The sequence below is a fragment of the Carya illinoinensis genome, chromosome 1, assembly GCF_018687715.1.
Source record: "Carya illinoinensis cultivar Pawnee chromosome 1, C.illinoinensisPawnee_v1, whole genome shotgun sequence".
NCBI classification, from domain to species: Eukaryota; Viridiplantae; Streptophyta; class Magnoliopsida; order Fagales; family Juglandaceae; genus Carya; species Carya illinoinensis.
This window is the reverse complement of record NC_056752.1, coordinates 46,795,043-46,821,237: the sequence shown is the minus strand read 5'-3', so window position 1 is coordinate 46,821,237 and position 26,195 is coordinate 46,795,043. Positions and strand designations below refer to the sequence as shown.

The 26,195-nt window shown below is 36.0% G+C and overlaps 3 protein-coding genes across 5 annotated transcripts; all 3 read left to right on the top strand.

The window, feature by feature from the left end:
* Positions 1-3,617: 3,617 nt before the first annotated feature.
* On the top strand, positions 3,618-6,657 carry LOC122278071 (transmembrane emp24 domain-containing protein p24beta3-like). Its single transcript, XM_043088157.1, has 4 exons — positions 3,618-3,910; positions 5,311-5,497; positions 5,671-5,778; positions 6,343-6,657. Exons 1-4 carry the CDS (start codon positions 3,683-3,685, stop codon positions 6,474-6,476), a joined length of 657 nt encoding a protein of 218 aa, XP_042944091.1. The 5' UTR covers positions 3,618-3,682; the 3' UTR covers positions 6,477-6,657.
* A 1,685-nt stretch (positions 6,658-8,342) lies between these two features.
* Positions 8,343-11,336, top strand: LOC122278064 (stem-specific protein TSJT1-like). The gene is made up of 4 exons (XM_043088147.1): positions 8,343-8,621; positions 9,968-10,208; positions 10,331-10,451; positions 10,889-11,336. The coding sequence occupies exons 1-4, from the start codon at positions 8,422-8,424 to the stop codon at positions 11,077-11,079; spliced, it is 753 nt and encodes a 250-aa protein (XP_042944081.1). The 5' UTR covers positions 8,343-8,421; the 3' UTR covers positions 11,080-11,336.
* Positions 11,337-13,716: 2,380 nt separating this feature from the next.
* LOC122278047 lies at positions 13,717-24,965 on the top strand. 3 transcript variants are annotated; one of them, XM_043088133.1, is made up of 11 exons: positions 13,717-14,719; positions 17,655-17,919; positions 18,524-18,683; positions 18,887-19,586; positions 19,712-20,138; positions 20,235-20,416; positions 21,968-22,127; positions 22,536-22,763; positions 22,848-23,198; positions 23,676-23,777; positions 24,333-24,965. In XM_043088133.1, exons 1-11 carry the CDS (start codon positions 14,208-14,210, stop codon positions 24,582-24,584), a joined length of 3,339 nt encoding a protein of 1,112 aa, XP_042944067.1. In that variant the 5' UTR covers positions 13,717-14,207; the 3' UTR covers positions 24,585-24,965. The 3 variants fall into 3 exon arrangements, with proteins under 3 accessions (XP_042944067.1, XP_042944059.1, XP_042944053.1); XM_043088125.1 differs by having other exon boundaries at positions 18,824-19,586; XM_043088119.1 differs by having other exon boundaries at positions 13,718-14,719; positions 18,818-19,586.
* Positions 24,966-26,195: the final 1,230 nt, after the last annotated feature.

Sequence of the window (26,195 nt, the reverse complement as noted above, 5' to 3'; positions counted from 1 at the left end):
AATTATATTTACAATTATATTTTTCTTTATGATAAACCTCACTTCGAGGAGAGTACCTCCAGGAGAACAGGGACGAAGAAGAAGAAAATTGAGAATATTCTAGATATATCTTGTACAAATTTGCGATTACTGCTCCGTATATGTATCTCAGTAACAAACTTACAGAAACTATAGTCTACCCAATGATGGTACCCACTTCAAACAACAGCCAATAAAAAGCAAACAACATATAACTACTACACTTACTATACTGGAAAATGAACTGGACTACCTATCGGGACATGCCCCTTTTATTTACGTAACTGGCTTATGAACTCTGAAGCCCACAAGCCCAACCTCATGGCCCAAAGCCCACGTCTTCATATCTCACTAATCTTCTTTCTTCCTTTATGTCTCGTTTGGATTTAGAAATAAGATAAAATGAGATGAAATGATTTTAGATAAAAGATAAAAGTTATATAAAATATTATTTTTATTATTTTGTGATCTGAAAAAATTGAATTGAGATTTGAAAAAGTTAAATTTTTTATTATATTTTGTGTGAAAATTTGATAAAGTTTTAATGATGAGATAATATGAGATGAGATGAGATGAGATCACCTCCCAATGCAGACTCTTTTGACACCCTCAAGCCCTAGCAATGTCGTTTCTTCCATCTCCCACCAACCATCCTTCATGCCTGTAACACAACACTAGGACGAGTAGATTTAGGGTTTGTTTTTTAAAATAGATCTAATCTCTCATTCTCAAATATAATTTAAATATAAAATTTTCAAACTAATTATTACAGCCTTTTCAAACTAATCATTATAACTTTTATAAACTTTCAAACAAAAAATAAAAAATTATTCAACTTTTTCAAATATCTAAATAAAAATAATATTATAAAATAATATTTTTTATTTAACTTGTTTTTATCTCATTTTCTAAAATTTAAAAAATACTCAACTCAAATTGTTAATGTAGAAATAAGTGTATTGGTATATTCTTGTGAAAATCTTTGTAAAATTGTGTCGTAATGAGTGTTGAAGTAGGGGTGTATAGGAACCAACCAAACCGGTCGTGAACCAATCAGACCGACCGCCGGAGCACGAAACCGACAAAGAATCGATCGGCGAGCGAGAGGAATTGAAAGAAAACTGACATCGACAGTCTAGCACTGATTTGAACCCTTGAGAAATAGTTGAACTAACCGATTCAGTCTATTTATATATATATATATATATATATTTAGAATATATGTACATAAAACGGTGTCGTTTCACTTATTTAAGTAAAACGATATCGTTTTCGGGCCTGGATGTTAAATAAAATATAATAGAACGGCACCTTTTGGCGCATTTTCAAAATGAATTAATAAGCCCCCCTCCCCTACCCCTCTTCTTCTTCCTCTTTAGCACTCTGCAACTTTCTTGTTCTTCCATGACAGACAACAACATGACGCTTCTTTCTTATTCCTGAATTCCTCCTCCTTCATAGAAGACGTCGATGGTAGACCAAAAACTACACCGACGCACGTTGAGATCGATATGATTGGTTTTCTCTTCCCAAACCCTCGGTTTCGGCCGATTTAATAGACTCATGATAGACATCACTGGTGTCTCGGCTTGGCACCAAAATTGATGCACAACTCATTGGTGTATAGCCTTATGTTGAAGTGGGTTGAAGTGAAAAGTGATCGAAGGGAGTTCAACATGGCTCGAGCGGAACTCATACAGAGAATTCACTCGATAGGCGTTGGACATTGAACTTGAGTGGAACTCATATAGAAGTTTGCTCGACTTGGAGCTCAAGCGGAAGTCAGACAAAGAGTTCGCTCAACTATCGCTTGACATAGAGTTCAAGCGGTAACCCATATAGAGAGATCACTCAACCCTTGCTCGACATGGCACTCAAGCTACTTCTAAAGTATATCGTGTACTCGACACATAACTCGAGTGAATATTCAGAATTGTCACTTAAACTAGGATTTAAGCGCCGTATTCCTTGGTGGGTATGAAAGGAAACTTATGTTCTATTCTGGTGTGAGGAGAAACTAAGATAAAATAGAGCCCATTCCAATAGCACTCGAGAGAAACTCCCTTCTATATTCAAAGTTAATTATATGTTGGAAAATACATATTCATCATATCACACTCAATATTAAACACGGTTGAGTCCACTTGTACTCATTGGCTAGAAGGTTTTTGGAGTTGTTGTTGATGCAGAGATTGATAGGTTCTCGTGAAAAACTATAGAAAGGTTAGAGTTCTAGATTTGTATGCATGCAGAGATCGAGTAGGTCACTCACGGTATTGGAAGCCAGGTTTGGCCACTACAAAGATTTTGTGAGTACTTCTAAAATGGTTGTAACAAACTAAGGTTTTTAAAGTAGATTTGAGGTGGTGATTTACATCCGAAGTAGTCTTAGAATTTGAAGACGTTCTTCAAATGAGTTTTCATTTCGTGACCAAATTGTTGTGTTGAGTATTTGTGTGATTTGTTTAATTGAGTAATTGTTTGTTTAACAATATTTTGAATGGAAAATTTTATACACCATACTATTGTCTCACTTTCATTCTATTAAGTAAGATGTGATATTTATCATTATTGAATGATCATTTATTACATTTTTTTTATCATCCAATAGTATTAAATATGTCACATCTTACTTAATAAGATAAAAATATGGTGTATAGTATTATTCATTATCATCTTATCCCACTTCCCAAATGAGACCTTACATTTTATTTGTTGATTATATTATTATAAAGAGAGTACGTACTCGTGAGATTAAAACCTACAATTATCAAAATACTTAATTAGAGTCAATTAATATCTAAATACTTAATTAGGAGTCAATAATCAAAATAGCTAATGTGGTTTGTTTTTTTGGATATATTGGCCTCTAAAGTTTGTTTCCTTGCAACCCAGGCATTGTTGCACCTTAGGCACTCTCAGGAGTCGGGTGTGATTTGGATTATAATCATGGGAAGAACAATGCCATATATATTGGCCGTTCTCAGGTTCCTTGAGTCATATTAAGTAACAGCTTAACAATGTTTGTCATGTATTTAATCAGCGCTTCTCATATTTATAGATGGACTGAAAAATATCCTATAACGAAAACTTTGTCCTTATCTTATATTTGGAAATGTAAACTTTAAAAAAAAAAGAAAGATAAATATTATTCAAATATTTTCTTAGTGCACACCATAAATGTTATATAAATATTATTAAATAATAATTATTTAATAGTAATAAATGTGTTTTGTGTGATAAAAATAAAATATTTTTGTGGTGTATAAAAATTTATATTTTTCTGCTTAGCTACTGAGATTTTTTAGATGAGAATTTTGAGTTTTAAAATTAAATATTAAAATATTATATTTTAATATTATTATTGTATTGAGATTTGAAAAAAGTTAAATTGTTTATTATATTTTATATGTAAATTTGAAAAAATCATAATGATAAGATGAAAATTTTATATTTGTGATGAAATTTTTTTATGGCTGAACAGTACCTAAATGTCCTATTTCAGGTTGAGAAGTAAAAAACAAGTGCGAGTACGAAAACGGTACCGTATCGACGTCAAAACGCCCAGTTCGTAATACAGAACAAAACCCAGGTCGTGTGTTCTCCTTCGACACTAGCTTCCCAAATCTCAGAAAAAACAAAAAAGAAAAATCCCAGAAAAAAAATGGAGAGGCTGAAGCAGAGACAGAAAAGCGTGAAGATCTGCTTGTTAATGATTCTTCTGGTGATTTTCAACTTCGTTGGAAGAATCTCATCGCTCTCGGTCACTGTAAACGACGTTGAATGCGTCTATGAGTACGTCCTCTACGAGGGCGACAACGTCTCTGGAAACTTCGTGGTGGTCGATCACGACATCTTCTGGAGCTCTGATCATCCCGGCATAGATTTTACAGTGAGATTTTTTTCTTATATATATCTATAATTTTCTCTCCGTGCCGGGTTATTGTCAGGGCTTATCTTCTTTGCTTATTTGTTGATTGATTGTTTCATTGTGGTTTATTCTTAATTGTTTGTTTGAACAAAATATATGCGTTTTACTGAAAAAAGAAAAATTTTATACACACTGGCTTCGTTTGATTGGGGAGAAAGATATACGCTATGTTCATGTTTTTCTTAAAACTCGAACCCATCTAGAAAATTTTATATGGGTGTATTAAGCACAATTAAGTGGAGGTATCTTTCTTTTAGAAATATAAAATTTCGATTTATATATTTTGTTTTGATTTGTTTCTAAGAGTACCTAATGATGACGGTAATTCGCTTGTGAATTTATTTGTAATGTTGACCCGTGTGGGTAAGTATTCGGCTTGGGTTGAACTCTAGAGTCAGACATGCTGGTTCGATTCAGGACTAGGAGTTTCCCTGGATTACCCGATCACGATTCCGTCAAGTGGCAGCGTGTCTCCGGGTTTAATCCCTGGGGAGGGTCTGAAGGACCCTGCCGTGGTGACTTCAACGTCATTAAAAAAGTTGTAATTTGGCCTGTGGCTGTAATTTGGGAGTTGGTGCTATTTATGTGCGAGTGTATCGAGTGTTTGGTTTGAAGCTTTGGTTTAGATGCATTACCCTGGATCTTATACTCACCTCATCTTTTCCTTAAATCCAAGATAAACGTGCATATTTTTAATCTGGAGACTTAAAACGGTGAATGCAACTTGATTGTGGAATCATGCTTGGCTCACTTGTAAATAAATAAGCTAATGCGAAAATAGAAAGGGAGGAAAAATAGATATAGTTCTAATCATAACCCAAGGAGGATGGAAACAAAGTTTTCTTTTGTATACTTGTTGTGTACTTGGGTTACACCTTTTTACTTGCTCTAATAAAGTTTATATTACTTAATATGGAAAAAAAGGTTTGAAACAAAGATGAGCAGCAAAGTGGGCACATAAATGATGCAAAACATGTGAACGGGATATAGTGCCTAAGAACCTCAGGTCCTAGTTTCTGGCTTTGCATCTTGCACTTGGAGCGAATATAATGAGAAATGACCTCGGGTGCATTCTCATTTGTAACAAGTCGGATTCTTTTCCTGGAATTATTTAAGGAAGAATTACATCATATATGTAACCTTTTAATCGAAGCCCTCCAAGAGGCCCCTTGAAATGTCTGTGACGAAAGCTTTTGACTAAATGATACATAACTTGGAAACCGTTTTCTATCGATCTTGCTGATGAATGGTTGCTATTTACCAGTATCAGCTATTCAAATAAACTCTTCGAATTTTCTAAGATTTTTGTCTTTAGTTTCGAGTTAGTTGTTTATACATCATAAGAATGGGGTTTTGTATAGGTGACGTCTCCTGCTGGTAATGAGGTGAAAACCTTGAAGGGAACATCCGGTGACAAGTTTGAATTCAAGGCCCCACGAAGTGGAATGTACAAATTCTGTTTTCAGAATCCTTACTCAACACCGGAGACTGTTTCTTTCTACATACATGTTGGTCATATTCCTAATGAGCATGACCTGGCTAAAGACGGTCAGTTAAAGTCTCTATCAATATGTTGTTATTGGTGGATTTTGATGTTCTTTTCATCATGTATTCAAATCTACATTGTCACACCTTTGGTAACCCAATCAACGTGTTGCTGATATGTGCTCCATATCTGTTTTATGCTCTACCTTTCTAACTTTAGATTGTGGCTTTTTCAGAACATTTGAACCCAATAAATGTCAAAATTGCTGAGCTGAGAGAGGCACTGGATTCTGTTACAGCAGAGCAGAAGTACTTGAAAGCACGTGATGCTCGGCATCGTAACAGTAAGTGTTATTTTCCATGAATTGAAATGAGAATCATAATTTGACTTAAGTATGCCACTATGTAGTTTTCTCGCAATTCCATATATATGCCTGATTCCTGGACAAATTTTTACATAGGAATTTCCTACATACAAGATGTCCGTGTATATTTGTTTTATGCCAAACAAAAGCCTATTGTAAGCCTTTGGATAAGCCCCATTGGTTTAGTGTAGTGAAAAAGAAAAGGTAGCTTCAGTTTCTCAATAGGACAAGCACAAACTGCATACCTAGGAAATTGAGATTGGGATCCCGTTGATCCAGCGGAAGCAATGGCTAGGGCGTGGACTGTATGTAGGCTGTGAAAAAAATCGTTTTGATATAAGGTTAAGAAAATTACTTTTTTTACACCCTCAAACTACCACCTCATTTGTACTGGATTAATGCCCTTGTTTGATGAATATAACTTGTTAACAAAGGAACCACTCATCCATCAGTTAGAATGGTTGGTCATCTTCCTTACTACTGCTGGATATTATCTATCTACTCCTCGTACTGATTACTGACCACTCTGTGCTCCTGCCTTAGCAAATGAGAGCACAAGAAAGCGCGTTGTATTCTACACTGTTGGTGAATATATTATGCTGGCCGTTGCAAGCGCATTACAAGTAATCTATATACGGCAGCTGTTCAGCAAATCAGTGGCATACAACCGAGTTTGAGCCGTGGGATATGTTAATGTCTGCTTAGCTTAGTATCACGGTGAGGCTTATAGTTGAGCTCCTTTTCTGTTTCTTGGTATATTTATATGTGTTGGGTTTATATTAGTAACTTGTTGTTTCTCAGCTACAATGTGACTTTTAATTTCCCTCAATTTATAGGACGGTAATTTAATTAGATAAATAGCAATTTTCATTTTATAATTGCAAGTGATAACCACCCCCACCCCCACCCCCCCCCCCCCCCCCCCCCCCCCCCCCCCCCCCCCTTCCCTTCTCTTCTTCTCTCAATAAAATGTGACTTGCCACGACAGCTTGCTGTAATTGATTTATTAATTTTAATTGGATAACTCTTTAATGGACTTGTAATGATGAAGGCTACAAGATTGCCCTTCCTTTTTTCCGTTATTTTGTTTATTCGTCAACCATCGCATTTGGATTACGTTTATCACTGAACATGAGTACTGGTCTTATTATTACAAGGAACTGGATAATCTCGTACTTACTGCCCAACTACTATTCCTTTAACGCTATAATTACAATGACCTTTATTGTCATCGAAAATAATTTATGGCACAGGCAAATCATCATGTGTTTCTATACTCCATCTCCTGCACCCCCTCACCCTGTGCCCGAATTACCTGCAATCCAAACAGGAGAGATTGCAGAGTCTTGACTCGCTTTAGACAAACCTTCAACTCAGCCATATCCTGATTTCAATCTAATCATGAATAGATTAATATTTTTTTTTTTTTATGCATGTTGATATAGATATATAAACCAGAGAATACAAGTATAGCAGAGTTCCTAATTATACAGAGCTGATGGGAGGGTATTTCCCACTATGAAATTGTAATAAACATTGGGGAAGTTGGATTAGGGGGATGTTGTTGGAGGGTTGCGTTTCCGCTGACCATTACGCCAGACTGTGTGTATCCATTTTTTAATCAATGTATTTTTCTCACTTTTCAAATCTTAAAGGATTTCAGAAGATGCTTTATGTCATTGATGATGGAATTTAAAATCCAATCTTTACCTGAGAAACTTGTTATAGCTTGAATTACCACATTGGAGTCGCCTTGAATAGATTAATCATTCGATACTAAACATTTAAATAAGAACTATATTCATGCCTACGAAAATTAAGGCCCATAATTATATCTCTATGTTTTGTTAAGGATAAAATTCTAAGCTCAATTAACGCATTAAAATTTGGGAGTGTTGCATTCTATTGTTGAGCACCCTCAATGAATTCTTCATCTTATTTTTTAAAATATATCACTAAAATTTTTTTTTTTTTATTTTATATATTGATTTTTACAATATACTATATATCAATTTATTCATTATTTCTTCGTATCATTTAAATATCACACTTTTTAATATTTTTCCTTCAATGAAAAATGATAAGTAGTAAAGAGAAGTTAACTTAAAATGTTTATAATTATGAATAGTTATTCCCTTCACATCTAATAAATTTTTGTAGCAAACTAAAAAATAAATAATAGATTACAAGATCCATTGAAAGGCAATTTTGAAATAATTTCTTTATATTTAAAAAAAAATTGTATTACGAAGCATTGCTCTTATATAATAATAAATACAGTAATATTACATACAGTCATAGAATTATAAATGTAGTGTAATTGCTTTAAAAAAGAGTAAGGTCTACGATTAAAAAATTAATTTTTTTTATATAAATTTTATATTAATTTATTTTTTTTAAAATGATTATACGCCGCTTGTATAATCACGATTATAAATATCATTTTTCTGATAAATAATGGTCAGAAAAAAGGGCAGTCCCGGAAATCGAAATTTCCTGCTTCAACGAATCCTATTTAACTACCTAGTGATTAGCTCTCTCTCTCTCTCTCATACTCGGTAAGTAATAGTCGTTTTCCATCTCTCTCTCTCTTCATTCGATCGACAATCAAGAAAGAAGACAATGCTGGCAGTTTTTGACAAATTGGTGGCGAAGAGCCCGGAGGCCCTGCAGAGCCCTCACTCGGGCACCCTCTCGGCTCTGAAAGATGGGGTTCTGGTCCACCACTTCAGCTCTGTGCACCCTGGCTCCGTCACTGTCAATTTCGGCTCTGCGGGCCTCGTGTCATACTCGCTCGACAAACAGAACCCCCTCCTCCCCAGGTACAACGACAAGATAAAAGATTTCTTAACGTCCACCACAGCACATAAAAAAACCCAACAAAAATATACGTAAAATATTCATTTTCTTGTTCTTCTTTTTCATGTGGAGTTGATCTCATTTTATGGATGGGCTGGTCTTGGGCTTGTGCCATTGTGGGATGTTTGCTTTGGGAGAAATGATGGGAAAAGAAAAAGGAAACTTGGGATTTCGACAGAGCATCCGAAGTTTATTTATTGATTGATTTATTATTATTATTATATTTTCTTTTCTTTTTTCTCTCTTGGGTTCCTTGTGTTTCTGGGACCAAGAGCATGTTAATTTTATTTATTTATTTTATATGGGGTCCTTTCAAAGGAAATATGGCTCTTATGTGTTGTGCAAGTGACAATTATTCTATTTTTCATGGTTATGCATAATATCCTAGAGCTTTGATTTGCAGATATTTTTTTTTCTCCTAATACATACATTTGTGGACTAAATTCTGAATATCATTGCATTAGTTCATAATCTTGGTGTCCTCTTGTTAGCTCTTCTAATTTAATAGCGTGAGTTTCCGGCTGCAAGTGCTAATGCTTCGTTTGGTATCTGAGAAATATTAGGAAATAAAGACGATCATTAGGAGTTTGCGTAGGATTGTCCGTTGTTAAATGTTATGTCTTTGAGGGTTTGTAAGGTCTTCTTGGAAAATGGGGGCCTTCCCGCCTTTGCCATGACCAAGGAATTCAAACTCTCTTTTGATCAGTGGTTTCTGTCATCCCAGTTATTCAATCAAGTTTCATATCTGAATTCTTTTGTGAGTTTTATATTCTTAGGTTATATCGATTTTACACTAGCGTGTAACCCAAATACAAATACCTTATTTTGTCTTTAGTTTCTTTGTATCGGCAGTGGTATATAAGACAAGGCTGGTTCAACTTGTTGTCTAGATCACTTTATTGTCGTAAATTCTTTGGACCTTTGGATGTCCCGTGAAATAAAATTATTCTATTGATTTTCTTCATCGCATTTGAATGAAAAAACATTTATTTTCTAGGGACTTTTTAACTTTTTCTCATTGGGGATTGATTATTCTATGTGTGAATATCATTATTCAATTTGTAAGATTTTCTCTGAATCCCATATTTATGCATTGGTCTCGTTGATTTGTTTTGTAATTTTGTTATGCATTCTAAAACACTGAGTTTTGTCTTGGAGAAGACAAATGATAATTTCTGCTGGACAGCTATTGCTCGTATTTTTCAGTGTTATTTTTCTCTGCTTATATCTTTTTATTTTTCATTAATGATGATCTATTTTTTTTGGCACTTCAAATTAACTGTCGATATTCCACGTGTTTTATTGTTAGATTGTTTGCCGTAGTGGACAACATTTTCTGCATGTTTCAAGGCCACATTGAAAATTTTGTTCTGCTTAAGCAACAATATGGGTTGAACAAAACAGCAAACGAGGCTGTCATTGTTATTGAAGCTTACAGAACTCTGAGAGACCGTGGTCCTTATCCTGCTGATCAGGTTGTGAGAGGTATCCAAGGGAAGTTTGCGTTTATTGTCTATGACAGCACCTCTAAAGCCACATTTATTGCCGCTGTGAGTATATCTTTCTTCCTTTACTTTTATGCTTCTGTATTATGGACCCCTTATAAATATAATCTGTGTGTACTGATCATTATTGGCTTTACTTGAGCTAATTCTGGTTTTCTCTTTCACAGGATCCCGATGGAAGTGTTCCCTTTTTCTGGGGTACTGATTCTGAAGGTAATCTTGTTCTGTCAGATGATGACGAAATTTTGAAGAAGGGCTGTGGGAAATCTTTTGCACCATTTCCTAAAGGTATATAATAATGAACAAGTATCCATAGCCATTTTAGAAAAAATGGATGCCTATGTTGGAGAATTTCTTCGTAATTCTTTTAAACTTTTCTTAATGATCCAGATGACAAGTATTGGGATAAAATTCAAGAGACTTAAAACTTGCGGGCTTTGAAATGTGTGCTTAAGCTGATTTAGTACCACAATATAACAAACACCGGGATGTGGGTGATTTTCAAATTTCAGTAATAAGACGAGCATTTTTATCTTCTTACGTGTTCTGTTGGTTCTTTATTTTACCTTCCTCATTCCTTATCTACCTTAAAATTTGGATCTTGCTTCCTGTTTCTTTTTCTGTGTGCTAATTAGCATGAACTTTTGGTCACTGCACTCTTCTCTAGAAAGTTCAATAATTAGCATAACTATCGCTAATTACGCTGTTTCTTCTGCTATCCAAAGGATGCTTTTTCACGACCTCTGGAGGCTTGAGGAGTTTTGAACACCCCCTTAATGAAGTGAAGCCAGTGCCAAGGGTAGACAGTTCAGGCGAGGTGTGTGGTGCAAATTTCTCGGTGGACACAGAGTCTAAAAGGGAATCTGTTGGCATGCCCAGAGTCGGGAGTTCTGCCAACTGGTCCTCAAATTTTTGATCCTGAATTTCATTTCCTTCTTGTGACAAGACTGGTGCTATTAGTGGGCCTTCCCATTCATTGGATCTTTTCCTTATCATCTCCTCTCATCCTGAATGAGCTCAGTGTTTCAAAGGATGCTTGGCTTTGAATTGTTGTTAGTACTTTCAGAACTAAGACATGATTTTATGCCGCAATACATGTTGCCTATGTCAGAACAAAGGCAGGATCTTATCGGTTAAAACTTGGAATAATATAAAGGCATTTCAATTCTGATATATGGTAGATTTTGTTTTGATAAATTTCTCTCTTTTAATTAAAGTTGGCTACATCATAAGTTCATAACAATGGTAGCTGCTTGTGAACATGTGATTTGTTTCCTGTTCAGACAGCCATAAATTGAGGTAAAATAATGGAGACCCCGGAATTCTAGTATGTGCTGCTATCGTATTGAATAACATTCCATGAACCTCTTAAATGCTTTTAGGATATAGAACCAACGGAATATTGCACATATCAGGAAAAACTACAAAATTCCTTTAATTGGGCCACCTTTGGAGTTGCAGATGGGTCTTGGGCTTAGTCCTTCGCATCTGCAATGCCCCCTGGGCCCCTAGTGTTGTGTGAAAATCAATCTAAGAAGCAACCTTTCCATTCTCTCCCCCCGTGTTGGTGGGAAGCTGCCACTTTTAACAGGGAATCGTCAGGATGAGCTTAATCCGGATGAATATTATATCCTGTCATCATTAAATCCGTATCCTGTCAAAGCGGCCTATTTGACGATATTATGTATCTCGGAGTCGGCATTATGGTGAATTCTAATGGTTGTTTACGAGGAAACAGATTACAGAGAGGCGTGAATATCCTCAAAATAGGAGACAATCCTAAGCCAATTTCATGGAAAAAGATTGCTCGTTTGTCAAGAATCCATGTGATTGCGTCATTGGCATCATTGATGGGACCTATTTTTTCAAATTTTCATAAAATGTTAAACTAATATCAATTTATTTCATACATTCAAATACATATTTCAATCTATATCATATATTTAAATACATTTAAATTAAACCAACAAAATATTATTATTCACATACCAATTCAGATAATCTGATATCGCCTCAATATCCAAATGCAGTCTAAGAATTTGATTTATTGATGCAAGGTCGATAATTAATAGATAAAATCTTCATTCTAGTGGTTTGAGTGGGGAAGACAGGTTTAAATACGTAGATTAGAGATTTTGGTGGCCACTCCACTGGTTGGAGATAAAGTTGTCAATTTCAATGACCTAAGAATTGTTCCTCAATTACATTATTCATTTCCAGACCCATACTGCATTTATAAAGTAATATTGTTGGACTCTCTCCACTCAGACAAGATGTGAGACTCTGAATGTTAATTATCTCATGCTTTTTGGGACTTTAGTCCATTGTTTACATTTTTAAAAAAAGCCCTACCATAAGCTTTTTCATCATTAATCTGAAGTCGGATAGAGGGTTTTTTTATTTAAAAAACCTCTATTTGATTTTTTTTTTTGTAAAAAATATCTTAAAAATATTATTTATCCAATTTTTTCATATTTTGATTTTGTTTTTAATTTTAATTTAGCTTATGTATTTTTAAATTTTGTGTGTATAGGACGAAATTGTATTACATTGTATATAATAATATATTATAAATATAAAAAAATATATAAATATTAAAATTTTATTGGTAGAAGAGAAATGTTTTAAAAGAATAAAAAATATTTTTTAAATGATATGAAAAAAAATAAATAAACTAATATATAATATATTATAAAAGTCAATTTATAAAATAGAACAAATAAGATTTAATGATATGCTTTAAAAAATAAGATAAAAGAATCATTGTGAATGCTCCAAATCAATCTTAGAGAGTTACAGAGAACTTTTGTGAAAGTTTGGACGCTTTTTAAAATTGAATTGAAATTTTCAGTAATTTTACAGTATATAAAGTTATAAACCCCATTATATTTACATAATGAATAAAAATTATAATAAATCCTGCCTATTTTAAGGTCCGATTTGTAGTTAGTCTCGTTTTATTTCAATATTAAAACACTACTTAAATATAAATATTTTTTAATTTACTTTTTATATATTTTTTTAATCATTATAATTTTTCTAAACTTATGTATAAAATATAAATTTTCAAATATAAAAATAAATATATTAAAAAATTATATTATAATAATATTTTAATTTAATTATTCTCTCTTATTTCTTCAAAGTCAATAAAAATTTTAATTTAAATTATTTAATTACTATTCATAAACCAACTTATTACTATTTACAGATTTCTCATATCATCTAACTATTCAAACGAGACCTTAGGCTATATTTGAAATATAAACTCACCTCAACTCATATAAAATTAATCATTGATGAAATTTATTATTTTTTTAAATTTATATAAAATTATTAAATCAATCTTAATCTATTTCATATATTTAAACATATGTATAAATTATTTACATTCAAATATATTTTAATAAAATTTACAAAATATTACTATTTATAAATTAATTTAAATTAAATAATGTCATTGTCCAAACGCGGTAAGAATCTCTACCGTCTACGACTCTACCGTCTACTAACCCAAAAGGTCAACTGAGTGACTGGAGGGTATTTACGATCCTTCTCTTCGTCAATCTAAGAAAGTTGCAGAGAAAAATGAACAATTTTCGCGGAAGCTTCCTCGGACGCTTCTAATCTTTCCCGTCTAATGTCTGCCCTTTAAAACCCCAGGCAGAAGATCCACTGAAGGGTATTTATGACCTTTCGCTTCCATGTTTCCAACGGAAAGGGGGAGTGCCAAATTAAATTCAATTTATTTTCGCCTATTTATACTTCTTTCAGGAAAAGGAAAACCTGCGAAACGGTTCCCGACTCGATTCTAGGGTTTCTGCCTCTGAACACTTTATCCCCTCCGATCTTTTCTAATCTTTTTATCTGTATTTACATGAATCTTTAATTCAATGCTCCTTGTCCTTGATTCTAATCTTTTTATACCATCCAAACAGATCTCTGCCTTGAAACCCCCCACATTTTTAGTAAATCCCAACAACTCGATTTCAAATTTTTGCAAAACCCTCATTTATTATTCCTTTGATACCGTCCTTTCCTCCAATGCCACCCGCCGATTCAGACAAAATTAGCCCTAAATCCCCTGACAACCCCGTAAAGGCTGAAATCTCAAAACCCCCAAAGCCCTCTTTGGTCAAAGATGGTGACAATGGTAATGGCGAGGACGAGGCGGTTCTTGACGTCTCTGGGAAAATTTTGGAATTCTCGTCTTTGGAAAGCTCCAAGGACGCGGTGGAGGGGTTGTACTTGTATAAAAACGCGTTTAATTTAATACCTAGATCGCTGGGCGGTCTCGGGCGGCTGAGGAGGTTGAAGTTTTTTGGAAATGAGATTAATTTGTTTCCGGCGGAGTGCGGGAACTTGGATGGGTTGGAGTCTTTGCAGGTGAAGATATCGTCGACGGGGTTTGGTGGCTTGCCACTGCGTAAGCTGGAGGGTCTAAAGGAGCTCGAGCTGTCCAAAGTGCCTCCTCGGCCTTCTTCATTCCCCATCATGAGCGAGATTGCTGGGCTGAAGTACCTGACTAAATTCTCTGTTTGCCATTTTTCTATCCGGTAAGCCGTATATTTTACTCGGTATTAGGCTGTTCTCAGGTATAATTGATGACATGAGAAAATGGAGTGGAATTTTGATTCTTGGTTGTTTGTGTTAGCCTATCGTTCAAATGAGCTTAATGTGAAAACTGGTTTGTCAGATTGATCAATTTATAGTTGGGTCTGTGTTGTTCAGCAGCCAGTATGCTTTATCTGATGTAGAATGCTGGGGAATATTAATGGAATGCATACAGTGAACTGAGTGGTGTTGTTAAGGTTATCTTTTGGAAAATAATTAGTGTAATTATACTTTCCAAAAAAATAACCACTGTGATTTACCCATCCTTTTGGGATTAAGGTTTAGTTGTGGACAGTAGAGTTGTAATTGACTAGTGTGTGGTACGCCTATGTTTTGGGCTAAGATTGTGCACTTTTTTTTTTTTTTTTTCCTGATTTAAGGTGAGAACATAATGATACTGAGAAGAATCAAAGCCCGTTAATATAATGCTTTGATCCTCTAGTCATATACCAGAATGCCAAACGAAAGTAGGGGTGAAAACCGACATATCGGTTTCAGTTTTGGACAAAAACCGAAACCGCACCGATGGGTGAAAATATTGAAAATCTCGACCGAAACCGGCCGGAGAATGGGAGGAAACCGTCGTCCTCGGTCTCGGCGTAACTCCGGTCGGTTCGTCGGCGTCGTCGGTTGCTGAGGGAGAGAGAGCGAGAGACTGCGATGAAGCCGCGGTGAAGCCGCGGTGACTGAGATTTTTGAGAGAGAGAGAGAGATAGAGAGAAAGCGAGAGAGACTGAGAGAGAGGAGGGGGGGGACGGAGCTGGCCTTGCGTGTGCCTTGAGAGAGAGAGAAAGCGAGAGAGAGAGGAGGGGGGCGGCGGCCGGTCTGATGGATGTGTTAAAGAAGTTGAAGGAGAGAAACGGGGAAGAAGAGAAAGGGGACGGGCGCTGTGTTAACCCTAGGGTTAAACGGCGCCGTTCCTTTTATTATTTTTTTCAACTACTGAGTCCTAAAACGACGCCGTTTCACTTAAGTTTAAGTTAAACGGCGCCGCTCCATAAGTGATGTTTTTAATGCACAGGTTTTAAACAGCGCCGTTCCACTTAAATGAGTGAAACGGCGCCGTTTAGATAAGTAATATTTTCAAAAAAAATATAAATAATATAGTCGGCCGGTTCAGCGGTTTTTCCCTGGGCGAACCGCGAACCGAACCGGCCGACATCGGTTTGGCTTAAATCCTACCGCCGCCCGACCGGTTCTCTGACGGTTTCGGCCGGTTCCGTGCGGCGGCGGCCGGTCTGATCGGTTCCGGCCGGTTTGTCGGTTTTCTGTACAGCCCTAAACGAAAGGGTTGCTTCTGGTTGTATTTCCAATATTATAAACAATTTGGAACTTACAGAACAGTAATCTTTTCTATCGCATTGTACAAGACTATCTGACATTGAAGGTCTTTACTAATGACTACTAAAAGTTGCAAATGATCTTTGTCAAGAGGAATCTCCTTTTTCCATGAGCAGAGTGTTGAGGATAAGGTCAACCTTAAGTTTTAGAAGCTAACATTGAGTCGCTCCCCCTCATATGTAAAAGATAGGCAATTACATTCCCTGTGCATGCAGTTTACTATCTTTGTTGTTTCTCATAAGGAGCCTTTGTCACCATTTTTCCTGGCCTGCTACAATGCTCAGTTCTTCCTCAACTAGAAGATTACTTTGAGTAAATGTGGCAAATAGTGTACATTACACTTGGGAGTCTTTTGTCTACCCCCTGAATATCTATTTAGAGGCTAATGTTTGATGTCTTGTAATTCAATTATTCAAGCTGGTCTAATAACCCATTCAAGTCCTTGTCAGGGACCCTCTTGTTATAAGTCCACACCTATGGTAATATTAGGACCAAAGAAAAAGCCAAGCTATATTGAGCTTATATTATAAAAGGGCTAGTTAATGTTATAATCAGAAACCCTTGGAATCATTATAAACTACACAAACTTTTCTTTCTAGGCAATGTGGGATCTCATTCCTCTTATACCAAAGGATATTTGCAGTAAATCCCTTTAAATCCCATATGATTATTAATATAATCGTTTACTTATAAAAAAAAAAAAAATCCCATACATTCTCATCAGGCCAATTCCATTGTAGGTCACATAGCTCAAGTCTAACACTTATTGTTAAGATTGTAAGTGATACAATTTATGACAACACAAGGAAAGCCTAAACCACATATGGGCTTATAAACTAAAAGAAATTTACAAATTGGAACCCTTTGGAATTATAAATCACAAAAAATTCTTCTTTCCAGGCAGTGTGAGATCTTATTCACCATCCTCTCTTGCTAGATATTGGGTATATGGATAATTTTATATTCATATTTTCATAGAATGAATGTAATATAAGATAACTTTCTTGAAGGGAGAGTTTTGATTCATTTGTTAATCTTTAATGGTTCATATAACATGTAAATATTTGACCTTTGCATGGCTAGGCTAGTGATTGACCTTAAATGAGGCTGTTTATAGCAAATCTTGAACTGATTGCTTAGAAGTGTGCAGAGTGTTCATACCATTTTTGGTTTTTTGCTCTTTTAGAAGAGCTGTTATGGGTACATGACTGTCTGGATGTAATGCTCAAGAAATTCAGAAAAGAAAGGAGATAAGAGAATTATGAAGTTATCAGCAACATCCATCGAAACCAAGGGGGGGAAAGCATTGACGAAGAACCTGTGCTGTGCTAGGATATGACATCTCAAAGAATAGTCCTTTTTCTTTTGTATATATTAAAGGAAAATGGAATCTTTTAAGAAGTAACAAATGATCTGTACAGTTTCAGGAAGTGTTGGATCTGATTTTGAGATTGTTTTCTATCAATTAATGAAGAGTGATAGTTTCACAGTCTTCACTTTACCAGGATTTGACCAATGGTGAATTTTTTTCTGCAGATACCTTCCTCCAGAAATTGGCTGCTTAAATAATTTGGAGTATCTAGATCTTTCATTCAACAAGTTGAAGACCTTGCCTTCTGAAATAAGTTGTTTGAACGCTTTGATATCGTTAAAAGTTGCTAATAATAAATTGGTGGAACTCCCTTCGGGTTTGTCCTCTCTGCAAAGGTTGGAGGTCTTGGACCTCTCAAACAACAGGCTGACATCACTAGGGTCTCTTGAACTCGGCTCTATGCAGAAACTTCAAAACATAAATCTCCAGGTACCTTATCTATGATTTTTAGTTAGTGTCAATGACGCATCAAATGGCCTTTCTTCAACTTTATCGTGTTTAGTACTCTCTATTGAATTTTTTTCAAATAGCATATTTTTTTGCTTGTTAGGGCTCATTGCTTGTTTGTTGTTAGATGTTATCTGTTTTCTGAAAATAAAAAATAAAAAATCTATAATTGCCACTTTCAAAGAGGTCATATCTTTGTTTACTACCACGATCTGGTTGTTTTAGGTCTTTTTTTCCATCTTTTTATTCATCAACTTGAATTAAACTCTCTCTCTCTCTCTCTCTCTCTCTCTCTCTCTCTCTCTCTATAATGGGTTAATTGGTCTCCATCACAATTGGACACCATCTTAAGCAACTCTTTCCCATCCTTGTTTTAATAGGAGTGGACCCTACTTTTGAATGAATGGCTATTTCTTATCTTATTTTTGTAGTGTTCCTATTTCTGGTACTTTCATTTTCAAATGTTAATATAAATTCATGCATGTATACTTGTGCGTGTATCTAACTTTATCTTGAAATGCATCCAATGATGATGTCAGGAGACTAATAGGTTTATTTGTGTCTTGATTCTTTTTTATATTTCAAGTACAACAAGCTTGCCAGTTGCTGTCAAATACCTTCATGGATATTATGCAATTTGGAAGGAAATGGTAGAAATGCATCCAATGATGATGTCACCAATTATTCTGTTGAAATGGATGTTTATGAAATGGCCATGGAAAATGACAGAAGTCTGTCTTGTAATGGTGAGGCCTGTTGATTTAGTTCTATTTATTTATTTATTTCTGGTTGCTGATTTCATTGAGCCATATATATATATACTTTGTTTGGCATATGGTTTTGTTCATATATGTGAAATCAGCTTCATGTTAATAAATAGATGCAGGCTCTTGTCATACCTCATCAACCCTCTTAACTGGGTCATCATCAAATAGTAGATGTTTTGCAGCTCGTAGGTCAGGCAAGCGGTGGAAACGCAGGTATTATTTGCAGCAGAAAGCTCGTCAAGAACGTTTGAACAACAGTAGAAAGTGGAAAGGTGTTGATTGTGACAAGGTGTTGGCTGTAAAAGCAAATGAAAATGTCAAATCTAGCAACCTAAATGTCCTTGCTTCTGAAACTTCTGTAGAAGGTGCTTCAGACATTTTAGGTGTGGAGTATGATGATAATAAACGAATAGTTCCTGGAGAATCTGAAAGTGAAAATTTGATTAGTGGTGTGGAGAATAATGAACTTGGTTTAGAAAAGAGATCTTTTGTAGAAAATTGCTCATGTGTTAGCCTTGACCCTGCTACAATAAGAAAAGGAGTTGAAAGTGAAGGCTGTGAACATGATGCATCTTTGGCCGCCACAGGAAATGAAGCTGGGGAGGAAGATGAAGGTTCGCCTTCAGAAACCTTGAGAAGTGTGTCCAAGTCAAAGAGGCATTGTGATAGGGATCTTGATAATCCCAAACCATGCAAGTATCGGAAACCAATTGATGATAGCTTGAATTTGTCTCGCAAGTATAGTAATATCTCGTTTTGTAGCACTGAGGATAGTCTGCCAGATGGTTTCTATGATGCTGGGCGGGACCGGCCCTTTATGTCACTGAGCAGCTATGAGCAAAGTTTGCAGCTTGATTCACGTGAAGTCATTCTCTTGGACAGGTCATTTGTACATGAGTTTTATGTTGATTAGACATTGATTTCACTTTTTTTTTTTTTTTTGTTTCTGGGTTGGCATGTAATAATGGATGACTGATGAAAATTGGATTGTTTACTTTGACCTTCAGGGAGAGGGATGAAGATTTAGATGCAATCACATTATCCGCCCAAGCATTGGTGTTTCATTTTCGGCAATTAAATGGCTTAAACAGAAATTGCGATCCTGCTGTTGATGTCCTGCAGATTGCATCATTTCTTGCCTTTTTTGTATCAGATCATTTTGGTGGCAGTGACAGGGGTGCTATTGTTGAAAGGACACGAAAATCTGTATCTGGTTCAAACTATAGGAAGCCCTTTGTGTGCACCTGCTCAACTGGAAACAGTGATGGCGTTGGTACAACCAGCAAAGCTGTTGTGGATGCTGTTGAAGATATTATTTTTTCTGATCTCTGTGAGAAATCAATCCGTTCTATTAAAGGGAGACGAAATTCCATTGTGGTTCCTATAGGGTCTCTGAAGTTTGGCGTGTGCAGACATAGAGCATTGCTTATGAAGGTGATTCTTTCACTGTATTTGTGTTTCAAGATTTTTTATTTTGAGTCTGCTCATTATTTTACCTATTATGGTCTGATTAAATTTTTTTTACTCCAGTATTTATGTGACCGGATGGAGCCTCCTATACCTTGCGAGCTTGTCAGAGGTTACCTGGATTTCTTGCCACATGCTTGGAATATTGTTCTCATTAAGAGGGGTCATTCATGGGTTCGCATGGTTGTTGATGCATGTCGTCCGCATGATATAAGAGAAGAGACAGACTCAGAATATTTTTGCAGGTTAGCACCATTGACAATTGTAAAAGCAAACCACGGCGTGCCAAATTGAGTATTTGACTGCTTTGACTTGGCTCATTATCAGGTTTATTTGATTGCTTAGGCTGGGCTCATTAGGATTTGGACATGTTCAGGCTCAGGTTTATTTGATTGCTTAGGCTGGGCTCAGTAGAATTTGGACCATGTTCAAGTTGGCATGAGCTCAACTTGTATGCTATGAAGTAGCTTCTAATAACTTGGCCGAGGCCTGATTATTGTGGCTTCTAAACTTGAGCCATCTCTGGTGGAAGTGTGGTGCCTTGACTCTTAACTAGTGCTTGTTATTGTGTGCCCTTTGCTGACATGAGTAACCATGGTATCGACATAAATGTTAAAACTTATAAGTTGCATTGTCAGTAGTTTTCTGTATGATGATTTTTTTCTCTCTACATCTCTAGGTAAGAATAGATTGTAAATCAAGAGTAATATTCCCTTTCTTTTCACAACCCTATATGACTAGAGGTTAAGGGTACTACAGCTATGCTTTTGGGGCACAAAAGCATTATTATTTTTATTTATTCATTTTTTTATGTCAGGGAACCTCTCCAAGGCAAGGCCCTTCGGACCCACCCCTGTAGAGTAAACTCTGGTCCCGTGCACCGCACCGTTGAAAGTTTCCCTACACAAAACTGGTTACAAAAGCATTAAAATTGGGCGTAGACTTGTTTCTCATTTGAGCAAGCTTGAGAATTTTTTTTTTTTTTTTATGAAGACTAGCCCAATTTTTTTAACAGCTTGCCTTGAATGAGTCCCTACAGATGCTTTATATTTTTAGATTTTATCCTATTACGCCGCTCTGAATTTCTTTTGAACGAAGTGCTTAGCTTTTGCAAGAAAACATATGATCAGAATCCCGGATCTGCTTCTCACGGTTTAACGAGCTCAGAAGCACCTTCTTGCCCTGTAAATATAGGATGGAGGGTGAGGTTGTAAATTTGAGACCCATGGAGTGCCAATCTAACTTACCTTTTTAAAAAGAAAAGAAAGGTTGACCTTTTTTTTCGTCCTTTCTTCATCCTAATCTATTTTTTCTTTTTTCCTCCTTTTCTCTTTGGATTGATGAACCCATCTGCTAGGAAGATAAAAGCGAGTACGGTAAGAGCTCCATTACCAAATTGTCGAAATGGACTGGTTCTGCTGACTAGTGTGATTATTTATTTGGTTGTATGAGAAGCTTTGACATCCTTTTGAACACAACCTATATAACAATGTAGTATGTATCCTAATCATGCTTTGAGTTTGGAAGATCTACAATGTTAAGATATGATATATATCTTCTCTATTATCAGTTACATATGAGGCCATTTATTTGCTCAGTTGTGATCTTTCATTCATTGCAATATTCTTGGGGACCGTTATCTTGAGCTCTTTGAGTTATTATGTGTGTTTTTTTTTTGCTTAATACGTTGTTTCTGAAGCTAATATAATCTTTTTTTTTTTTTTTTGGCTCAAGACTTGTGTTGATTTGCCTTTTTTGTTTTGTTTTTCTTTTCTTGATGGCTTTGCTTGTAACAGATACATTCCTCTCAGACGGACACAATTTCCTCATTCAAGCGAAAACCAATTAGATGCTGATTGTTCTTTTCCCTCTATGTCTAATTGTGATGAAACTGAAAAGGCAGCTTCTAGTTCTCTCATTCGGTGCAAGTTTGGACCCATTGAGGCTGTCGCAAAGGTGTGTACCTTGGAAAGTCTTGTCACGCTTACCTATACTGAGTGGGAGATGATGTCACCATTTTCTTTTCCAATATTTCATTCAGTTACCATAGATAGTAGTTATGTGATGAATCTTCTACGACTTCCATTTGCTGTTTTCATTATTCGATATGTTTGTTATCATTTTCTTGAACTTGCCTCTCTGCATTTGGACCATTCTTGTGCTTCAGTACAGAGTTTTTTAATTTTTAATTTCTTGTGGTTTGAATGCTATATTTTCTCATTTTGATTCCCCACTACCTATGTTAAGTTTTTTCCCTTGTTTGTTTATTTTTCTTACTTATCAAAAAATTTGTTTATTTATTCTTTCCTTGATTGATTATTATCTCAATATAAGCGCCATGCATTTTATGTTTGGATGTTGCAGGTACGTACTTTGGAAGTCAATGGGACTTCAGTGGGTGAATTGAGGAATTTTGAGTACAGTTGTATAGGGGAAGTAAGAATTTTAGGTGCTTTGAAACACCCCTGCATAGTAGAAATGTATGGACATCAAATATCTTCTAAATGGGTTCCTGAAGTGGATGGAAATCCAGAGAGACGTATATTAGAGTCTGCAATTTTCTTGGAGCACATAAATGGAGGATCTTTAAAGGTAAATTTATATAGTTTATTAAGATTACTTCCCTTTGCTCGATAGTTTTTATTCTATCTTAATTATTTTCTACCCACTATGTAGAGCTATTTGGAAAAGCTATCAAAAGCTGGTGAAAAGCATGTCCCGGTGGAGTTGGCATTGTGCATCGCTAGAGACATTGCTTGTGCATTATCCGAGCTCCATTCGAAACACATTATACATCGTGACATAAAAAGTGAAAACATTTTAATTGATTTGGATAGGAAGAGAGCTGATGGAATGCCTGTTGTGAAGCTCTGTGATTTTGACAGATCAGTACCTCTTCGGTCTTTCTTGCATACATGCTGCATTGCCCATATCGGAGTACCTTCTCCTGATATTTGTGTTGGGACTCCTCGCTGGATGGCTCCAGAGGTTCTGAGGGCAATGCACAAATCTAACGCATATGGACTTGTAAGTTTTATGTAATCAGCCATTATCTGAGTAGTATGGTTTATTCTCAATTTTTTGGTCCACGGTCATAACGGGCTGTATCATCATGTTGATAAACGTGCATAAGAGTGTTTTCCTGCCCCCACCTGATATGTGGGGTAAATGTGCATCTATTATGTTTCACAAATTGTCTGCAACTCTGTATTCTATGAACTTGTCTGCTTTGAAACTTACCATGATAGAATCAGCTTTGTATTTTCATGCATTGCCACTTTCAAACTCTAAAATTATCTTGGCGTGGTGATGGCTGATGGATCTGTACACGTGTTTGCTTAAAAATGACACATGCGTGACCTTTTAATACAATGGAAGTAACTGTTCTTGTGCATCCAAATGTGCCATAATGGGTTCATCAGCCATTATGTAGTTGCTGCTTTTTATTCTTCAGGTAAGGGTTTTTTGGTTATTTGGATTCTAAATTTTTTCATCTGGATACAGGAAGTTGATATCTGGTCATTTGGCTGTCTAATTTTGGAATTGTTGACTCTGGAAGTCCCATATATTGGGTTATCTGAATTACACATGCATGACCTTCTTCAGGTATATCACTATCACTTGACTGAATAAATCTGAATAGTTAAAGAGATGGTGAGCGTAGAGTTTTGGAAATGCAGGATCCTGAGATTATGGTGTGCTACTAGTCTGATGTCCCATACTGAGTGATTGAGTGAAGGTGGTTTATGCAATCCCACATTGTTTGGGAACGAGAAGTTCTTGCCCTTTATAATAATTCCAATGTGACTAGTACTTTTATATTATGGGCCCAAGTGTGGCTTGGGCCTCCCTTACGGCGTTACAAGTAGACTCTCATTCCCAAGCCACACTCGTAACGCCCTAAGGGAGGCCTCTGGCCTCTCTCTCTCTCTCTCTGAGGGCTAGTAGATCGATTATGTGCTATAGGGATTGTATTGCATTCTCAAATACTGTGTTCCAAAGATCTTTGGGTCGCAGGATTGTAGGATGCCATCACACTTCATAGAAGTGAACCTCTGGCATCAACAATATATTTGTGTTGATGTGTGCCCTTTGTATTAGCTTGAAACCAGCTGTATACCCTCTGATGTATATTTTGTTTGCTGTCTTTGAATTAAACAGATGGGCAAGCGTCCATCGTTGCCAGACGAGCTGGAGTCGTTGGGGTCTGCCACTGAACCTGCAATGGCTCAATCTGGTGTTGAGCTGGTGGGATCTGAGGCCGAACTAGAAACATTGAGATTCCTTGTTGATTTATTTCGGCAGTGTACCGAAGAAAACCCAAAAAACCGACCTACAGCTGATGACCTGTATGAAATGTTGGTTTTACGAACAAGCAATCTCACCAGTTCTGGATGTCAAAAGCCTGATTAGGTTGGCCTTAGGTGATATATTCTTTCCACAAGTTTTGTAGCACTAGGACGTATTATTGAAATGTTGTTTCCCTACATCTTTTGGGACGGAATATATAGGCTTGCCCAAGAATTACTGTATTTTTACTGGTTAGATTTAGTAACCACCCAGAGTTGATGTTTATCAGTGACGAACAGTTTTACATACATCCGGTGCATCAATCATTTGTAACTTTATTTTTTTCCTTTTTTCTTTTGTCGAGCGTCATTTTATCCGATCGAGCTGTAAATATGGTTGGTAGTTGTGTTTGGGTTGTGCAGAGCTTTTCAGCGGCCCTTTGTAACTGTCGTTGTAGACATTATTAAATTATTATGAAAGCTCTCCCCTGATTTTGATTGGACAGTTTTCGACTTTTGCCATTACATGGATGGATGTTTGCTGAATCGAGATCTGGATTTCTGCAATAAATACCATCTATTTCTTTTTTTATAAACTCTTATCTGGATATTTGCAGTCATGTTCAATTGAGATTTCTTTGGAACTTCAGGAGCTCAATTTATACTGAAGTCTGAAAGAATTTCATCAAATCTTAAATTCTTCTGGAACCATCCAGGGGGAATCATTCATCGGATTGCACCACTTATTTTGCCAATGGTGGCGCATAAATAAAGGGCTGGTCGTTTCCAAAGTTGGGTAGAACAAATCATAGAACCTGTTGTTAAGTACCTTTGAGGAGCATCGGATGTCGGATATCAAGATTCAAAACATATCTCAATGTTGAGATTGTTTGACGAATTATTGAGGGTACGGCAGCCACTTTGGAAGACGCTATAATGATGCCCCAAAATCGTCAGTCAGATTTCATGAAACACCTTTTCCATTGTAAACTAACCTATTTTTTTCACTTTGGATATATGGTTCTTAGCCCTCCCCCCTCCCTCTCTCTCTCTCTCTCTCTCTCTCTCAATGCAAGCAACCTGGGCTATTCTCAGAGAGCGATGCTGGGGGCATGGACCGTCTCCTCACCTCACTGAATGGTACTTTTACTGTTGTGATATAAACAGTAAAAAATATTGTTTTCATTAAGATCGGCAAGTGGATTGTTCTCGTACTATTTTATTATAATTAAAAATAATTTATTACTATTCATAATCCATTAATGTTCACAAATTATTTATTATTATTTTATTATTATTTATAAATTATTTTATTACTATTTACTATGATGTGATATAAGAGAATGTTATTTATCATTTTAATTTTTATTATCTTCTTATCATTTTATGATGTGAGATTAAATAATTAAAAATTATTTTTTATATTATACTTGGGATGGGATGTCACTGATTAATCCTTTTCCACCAAAAAGTGAAAAATAAGAATTTAAAAACTTTTCCTTGGCACTATTCACATAGAGAGAGAGAACAAGCGCGCAAGTGAACAATAGCATGAAACACACTAACACAGTTACAGTACAACCCATTGACAGCTAAAGATAAATTTGTTTGAGAGGGGGGTGAGAATAGATCAGCTGCTTTCTCCCCCCCGCTGCCTTGTGTTGTGTTGCCTTTTTATGTGACCATCTCTATAAGCGTGATGTTTGAGAGGAAAGAGAGTAAATATTTGCCCCCT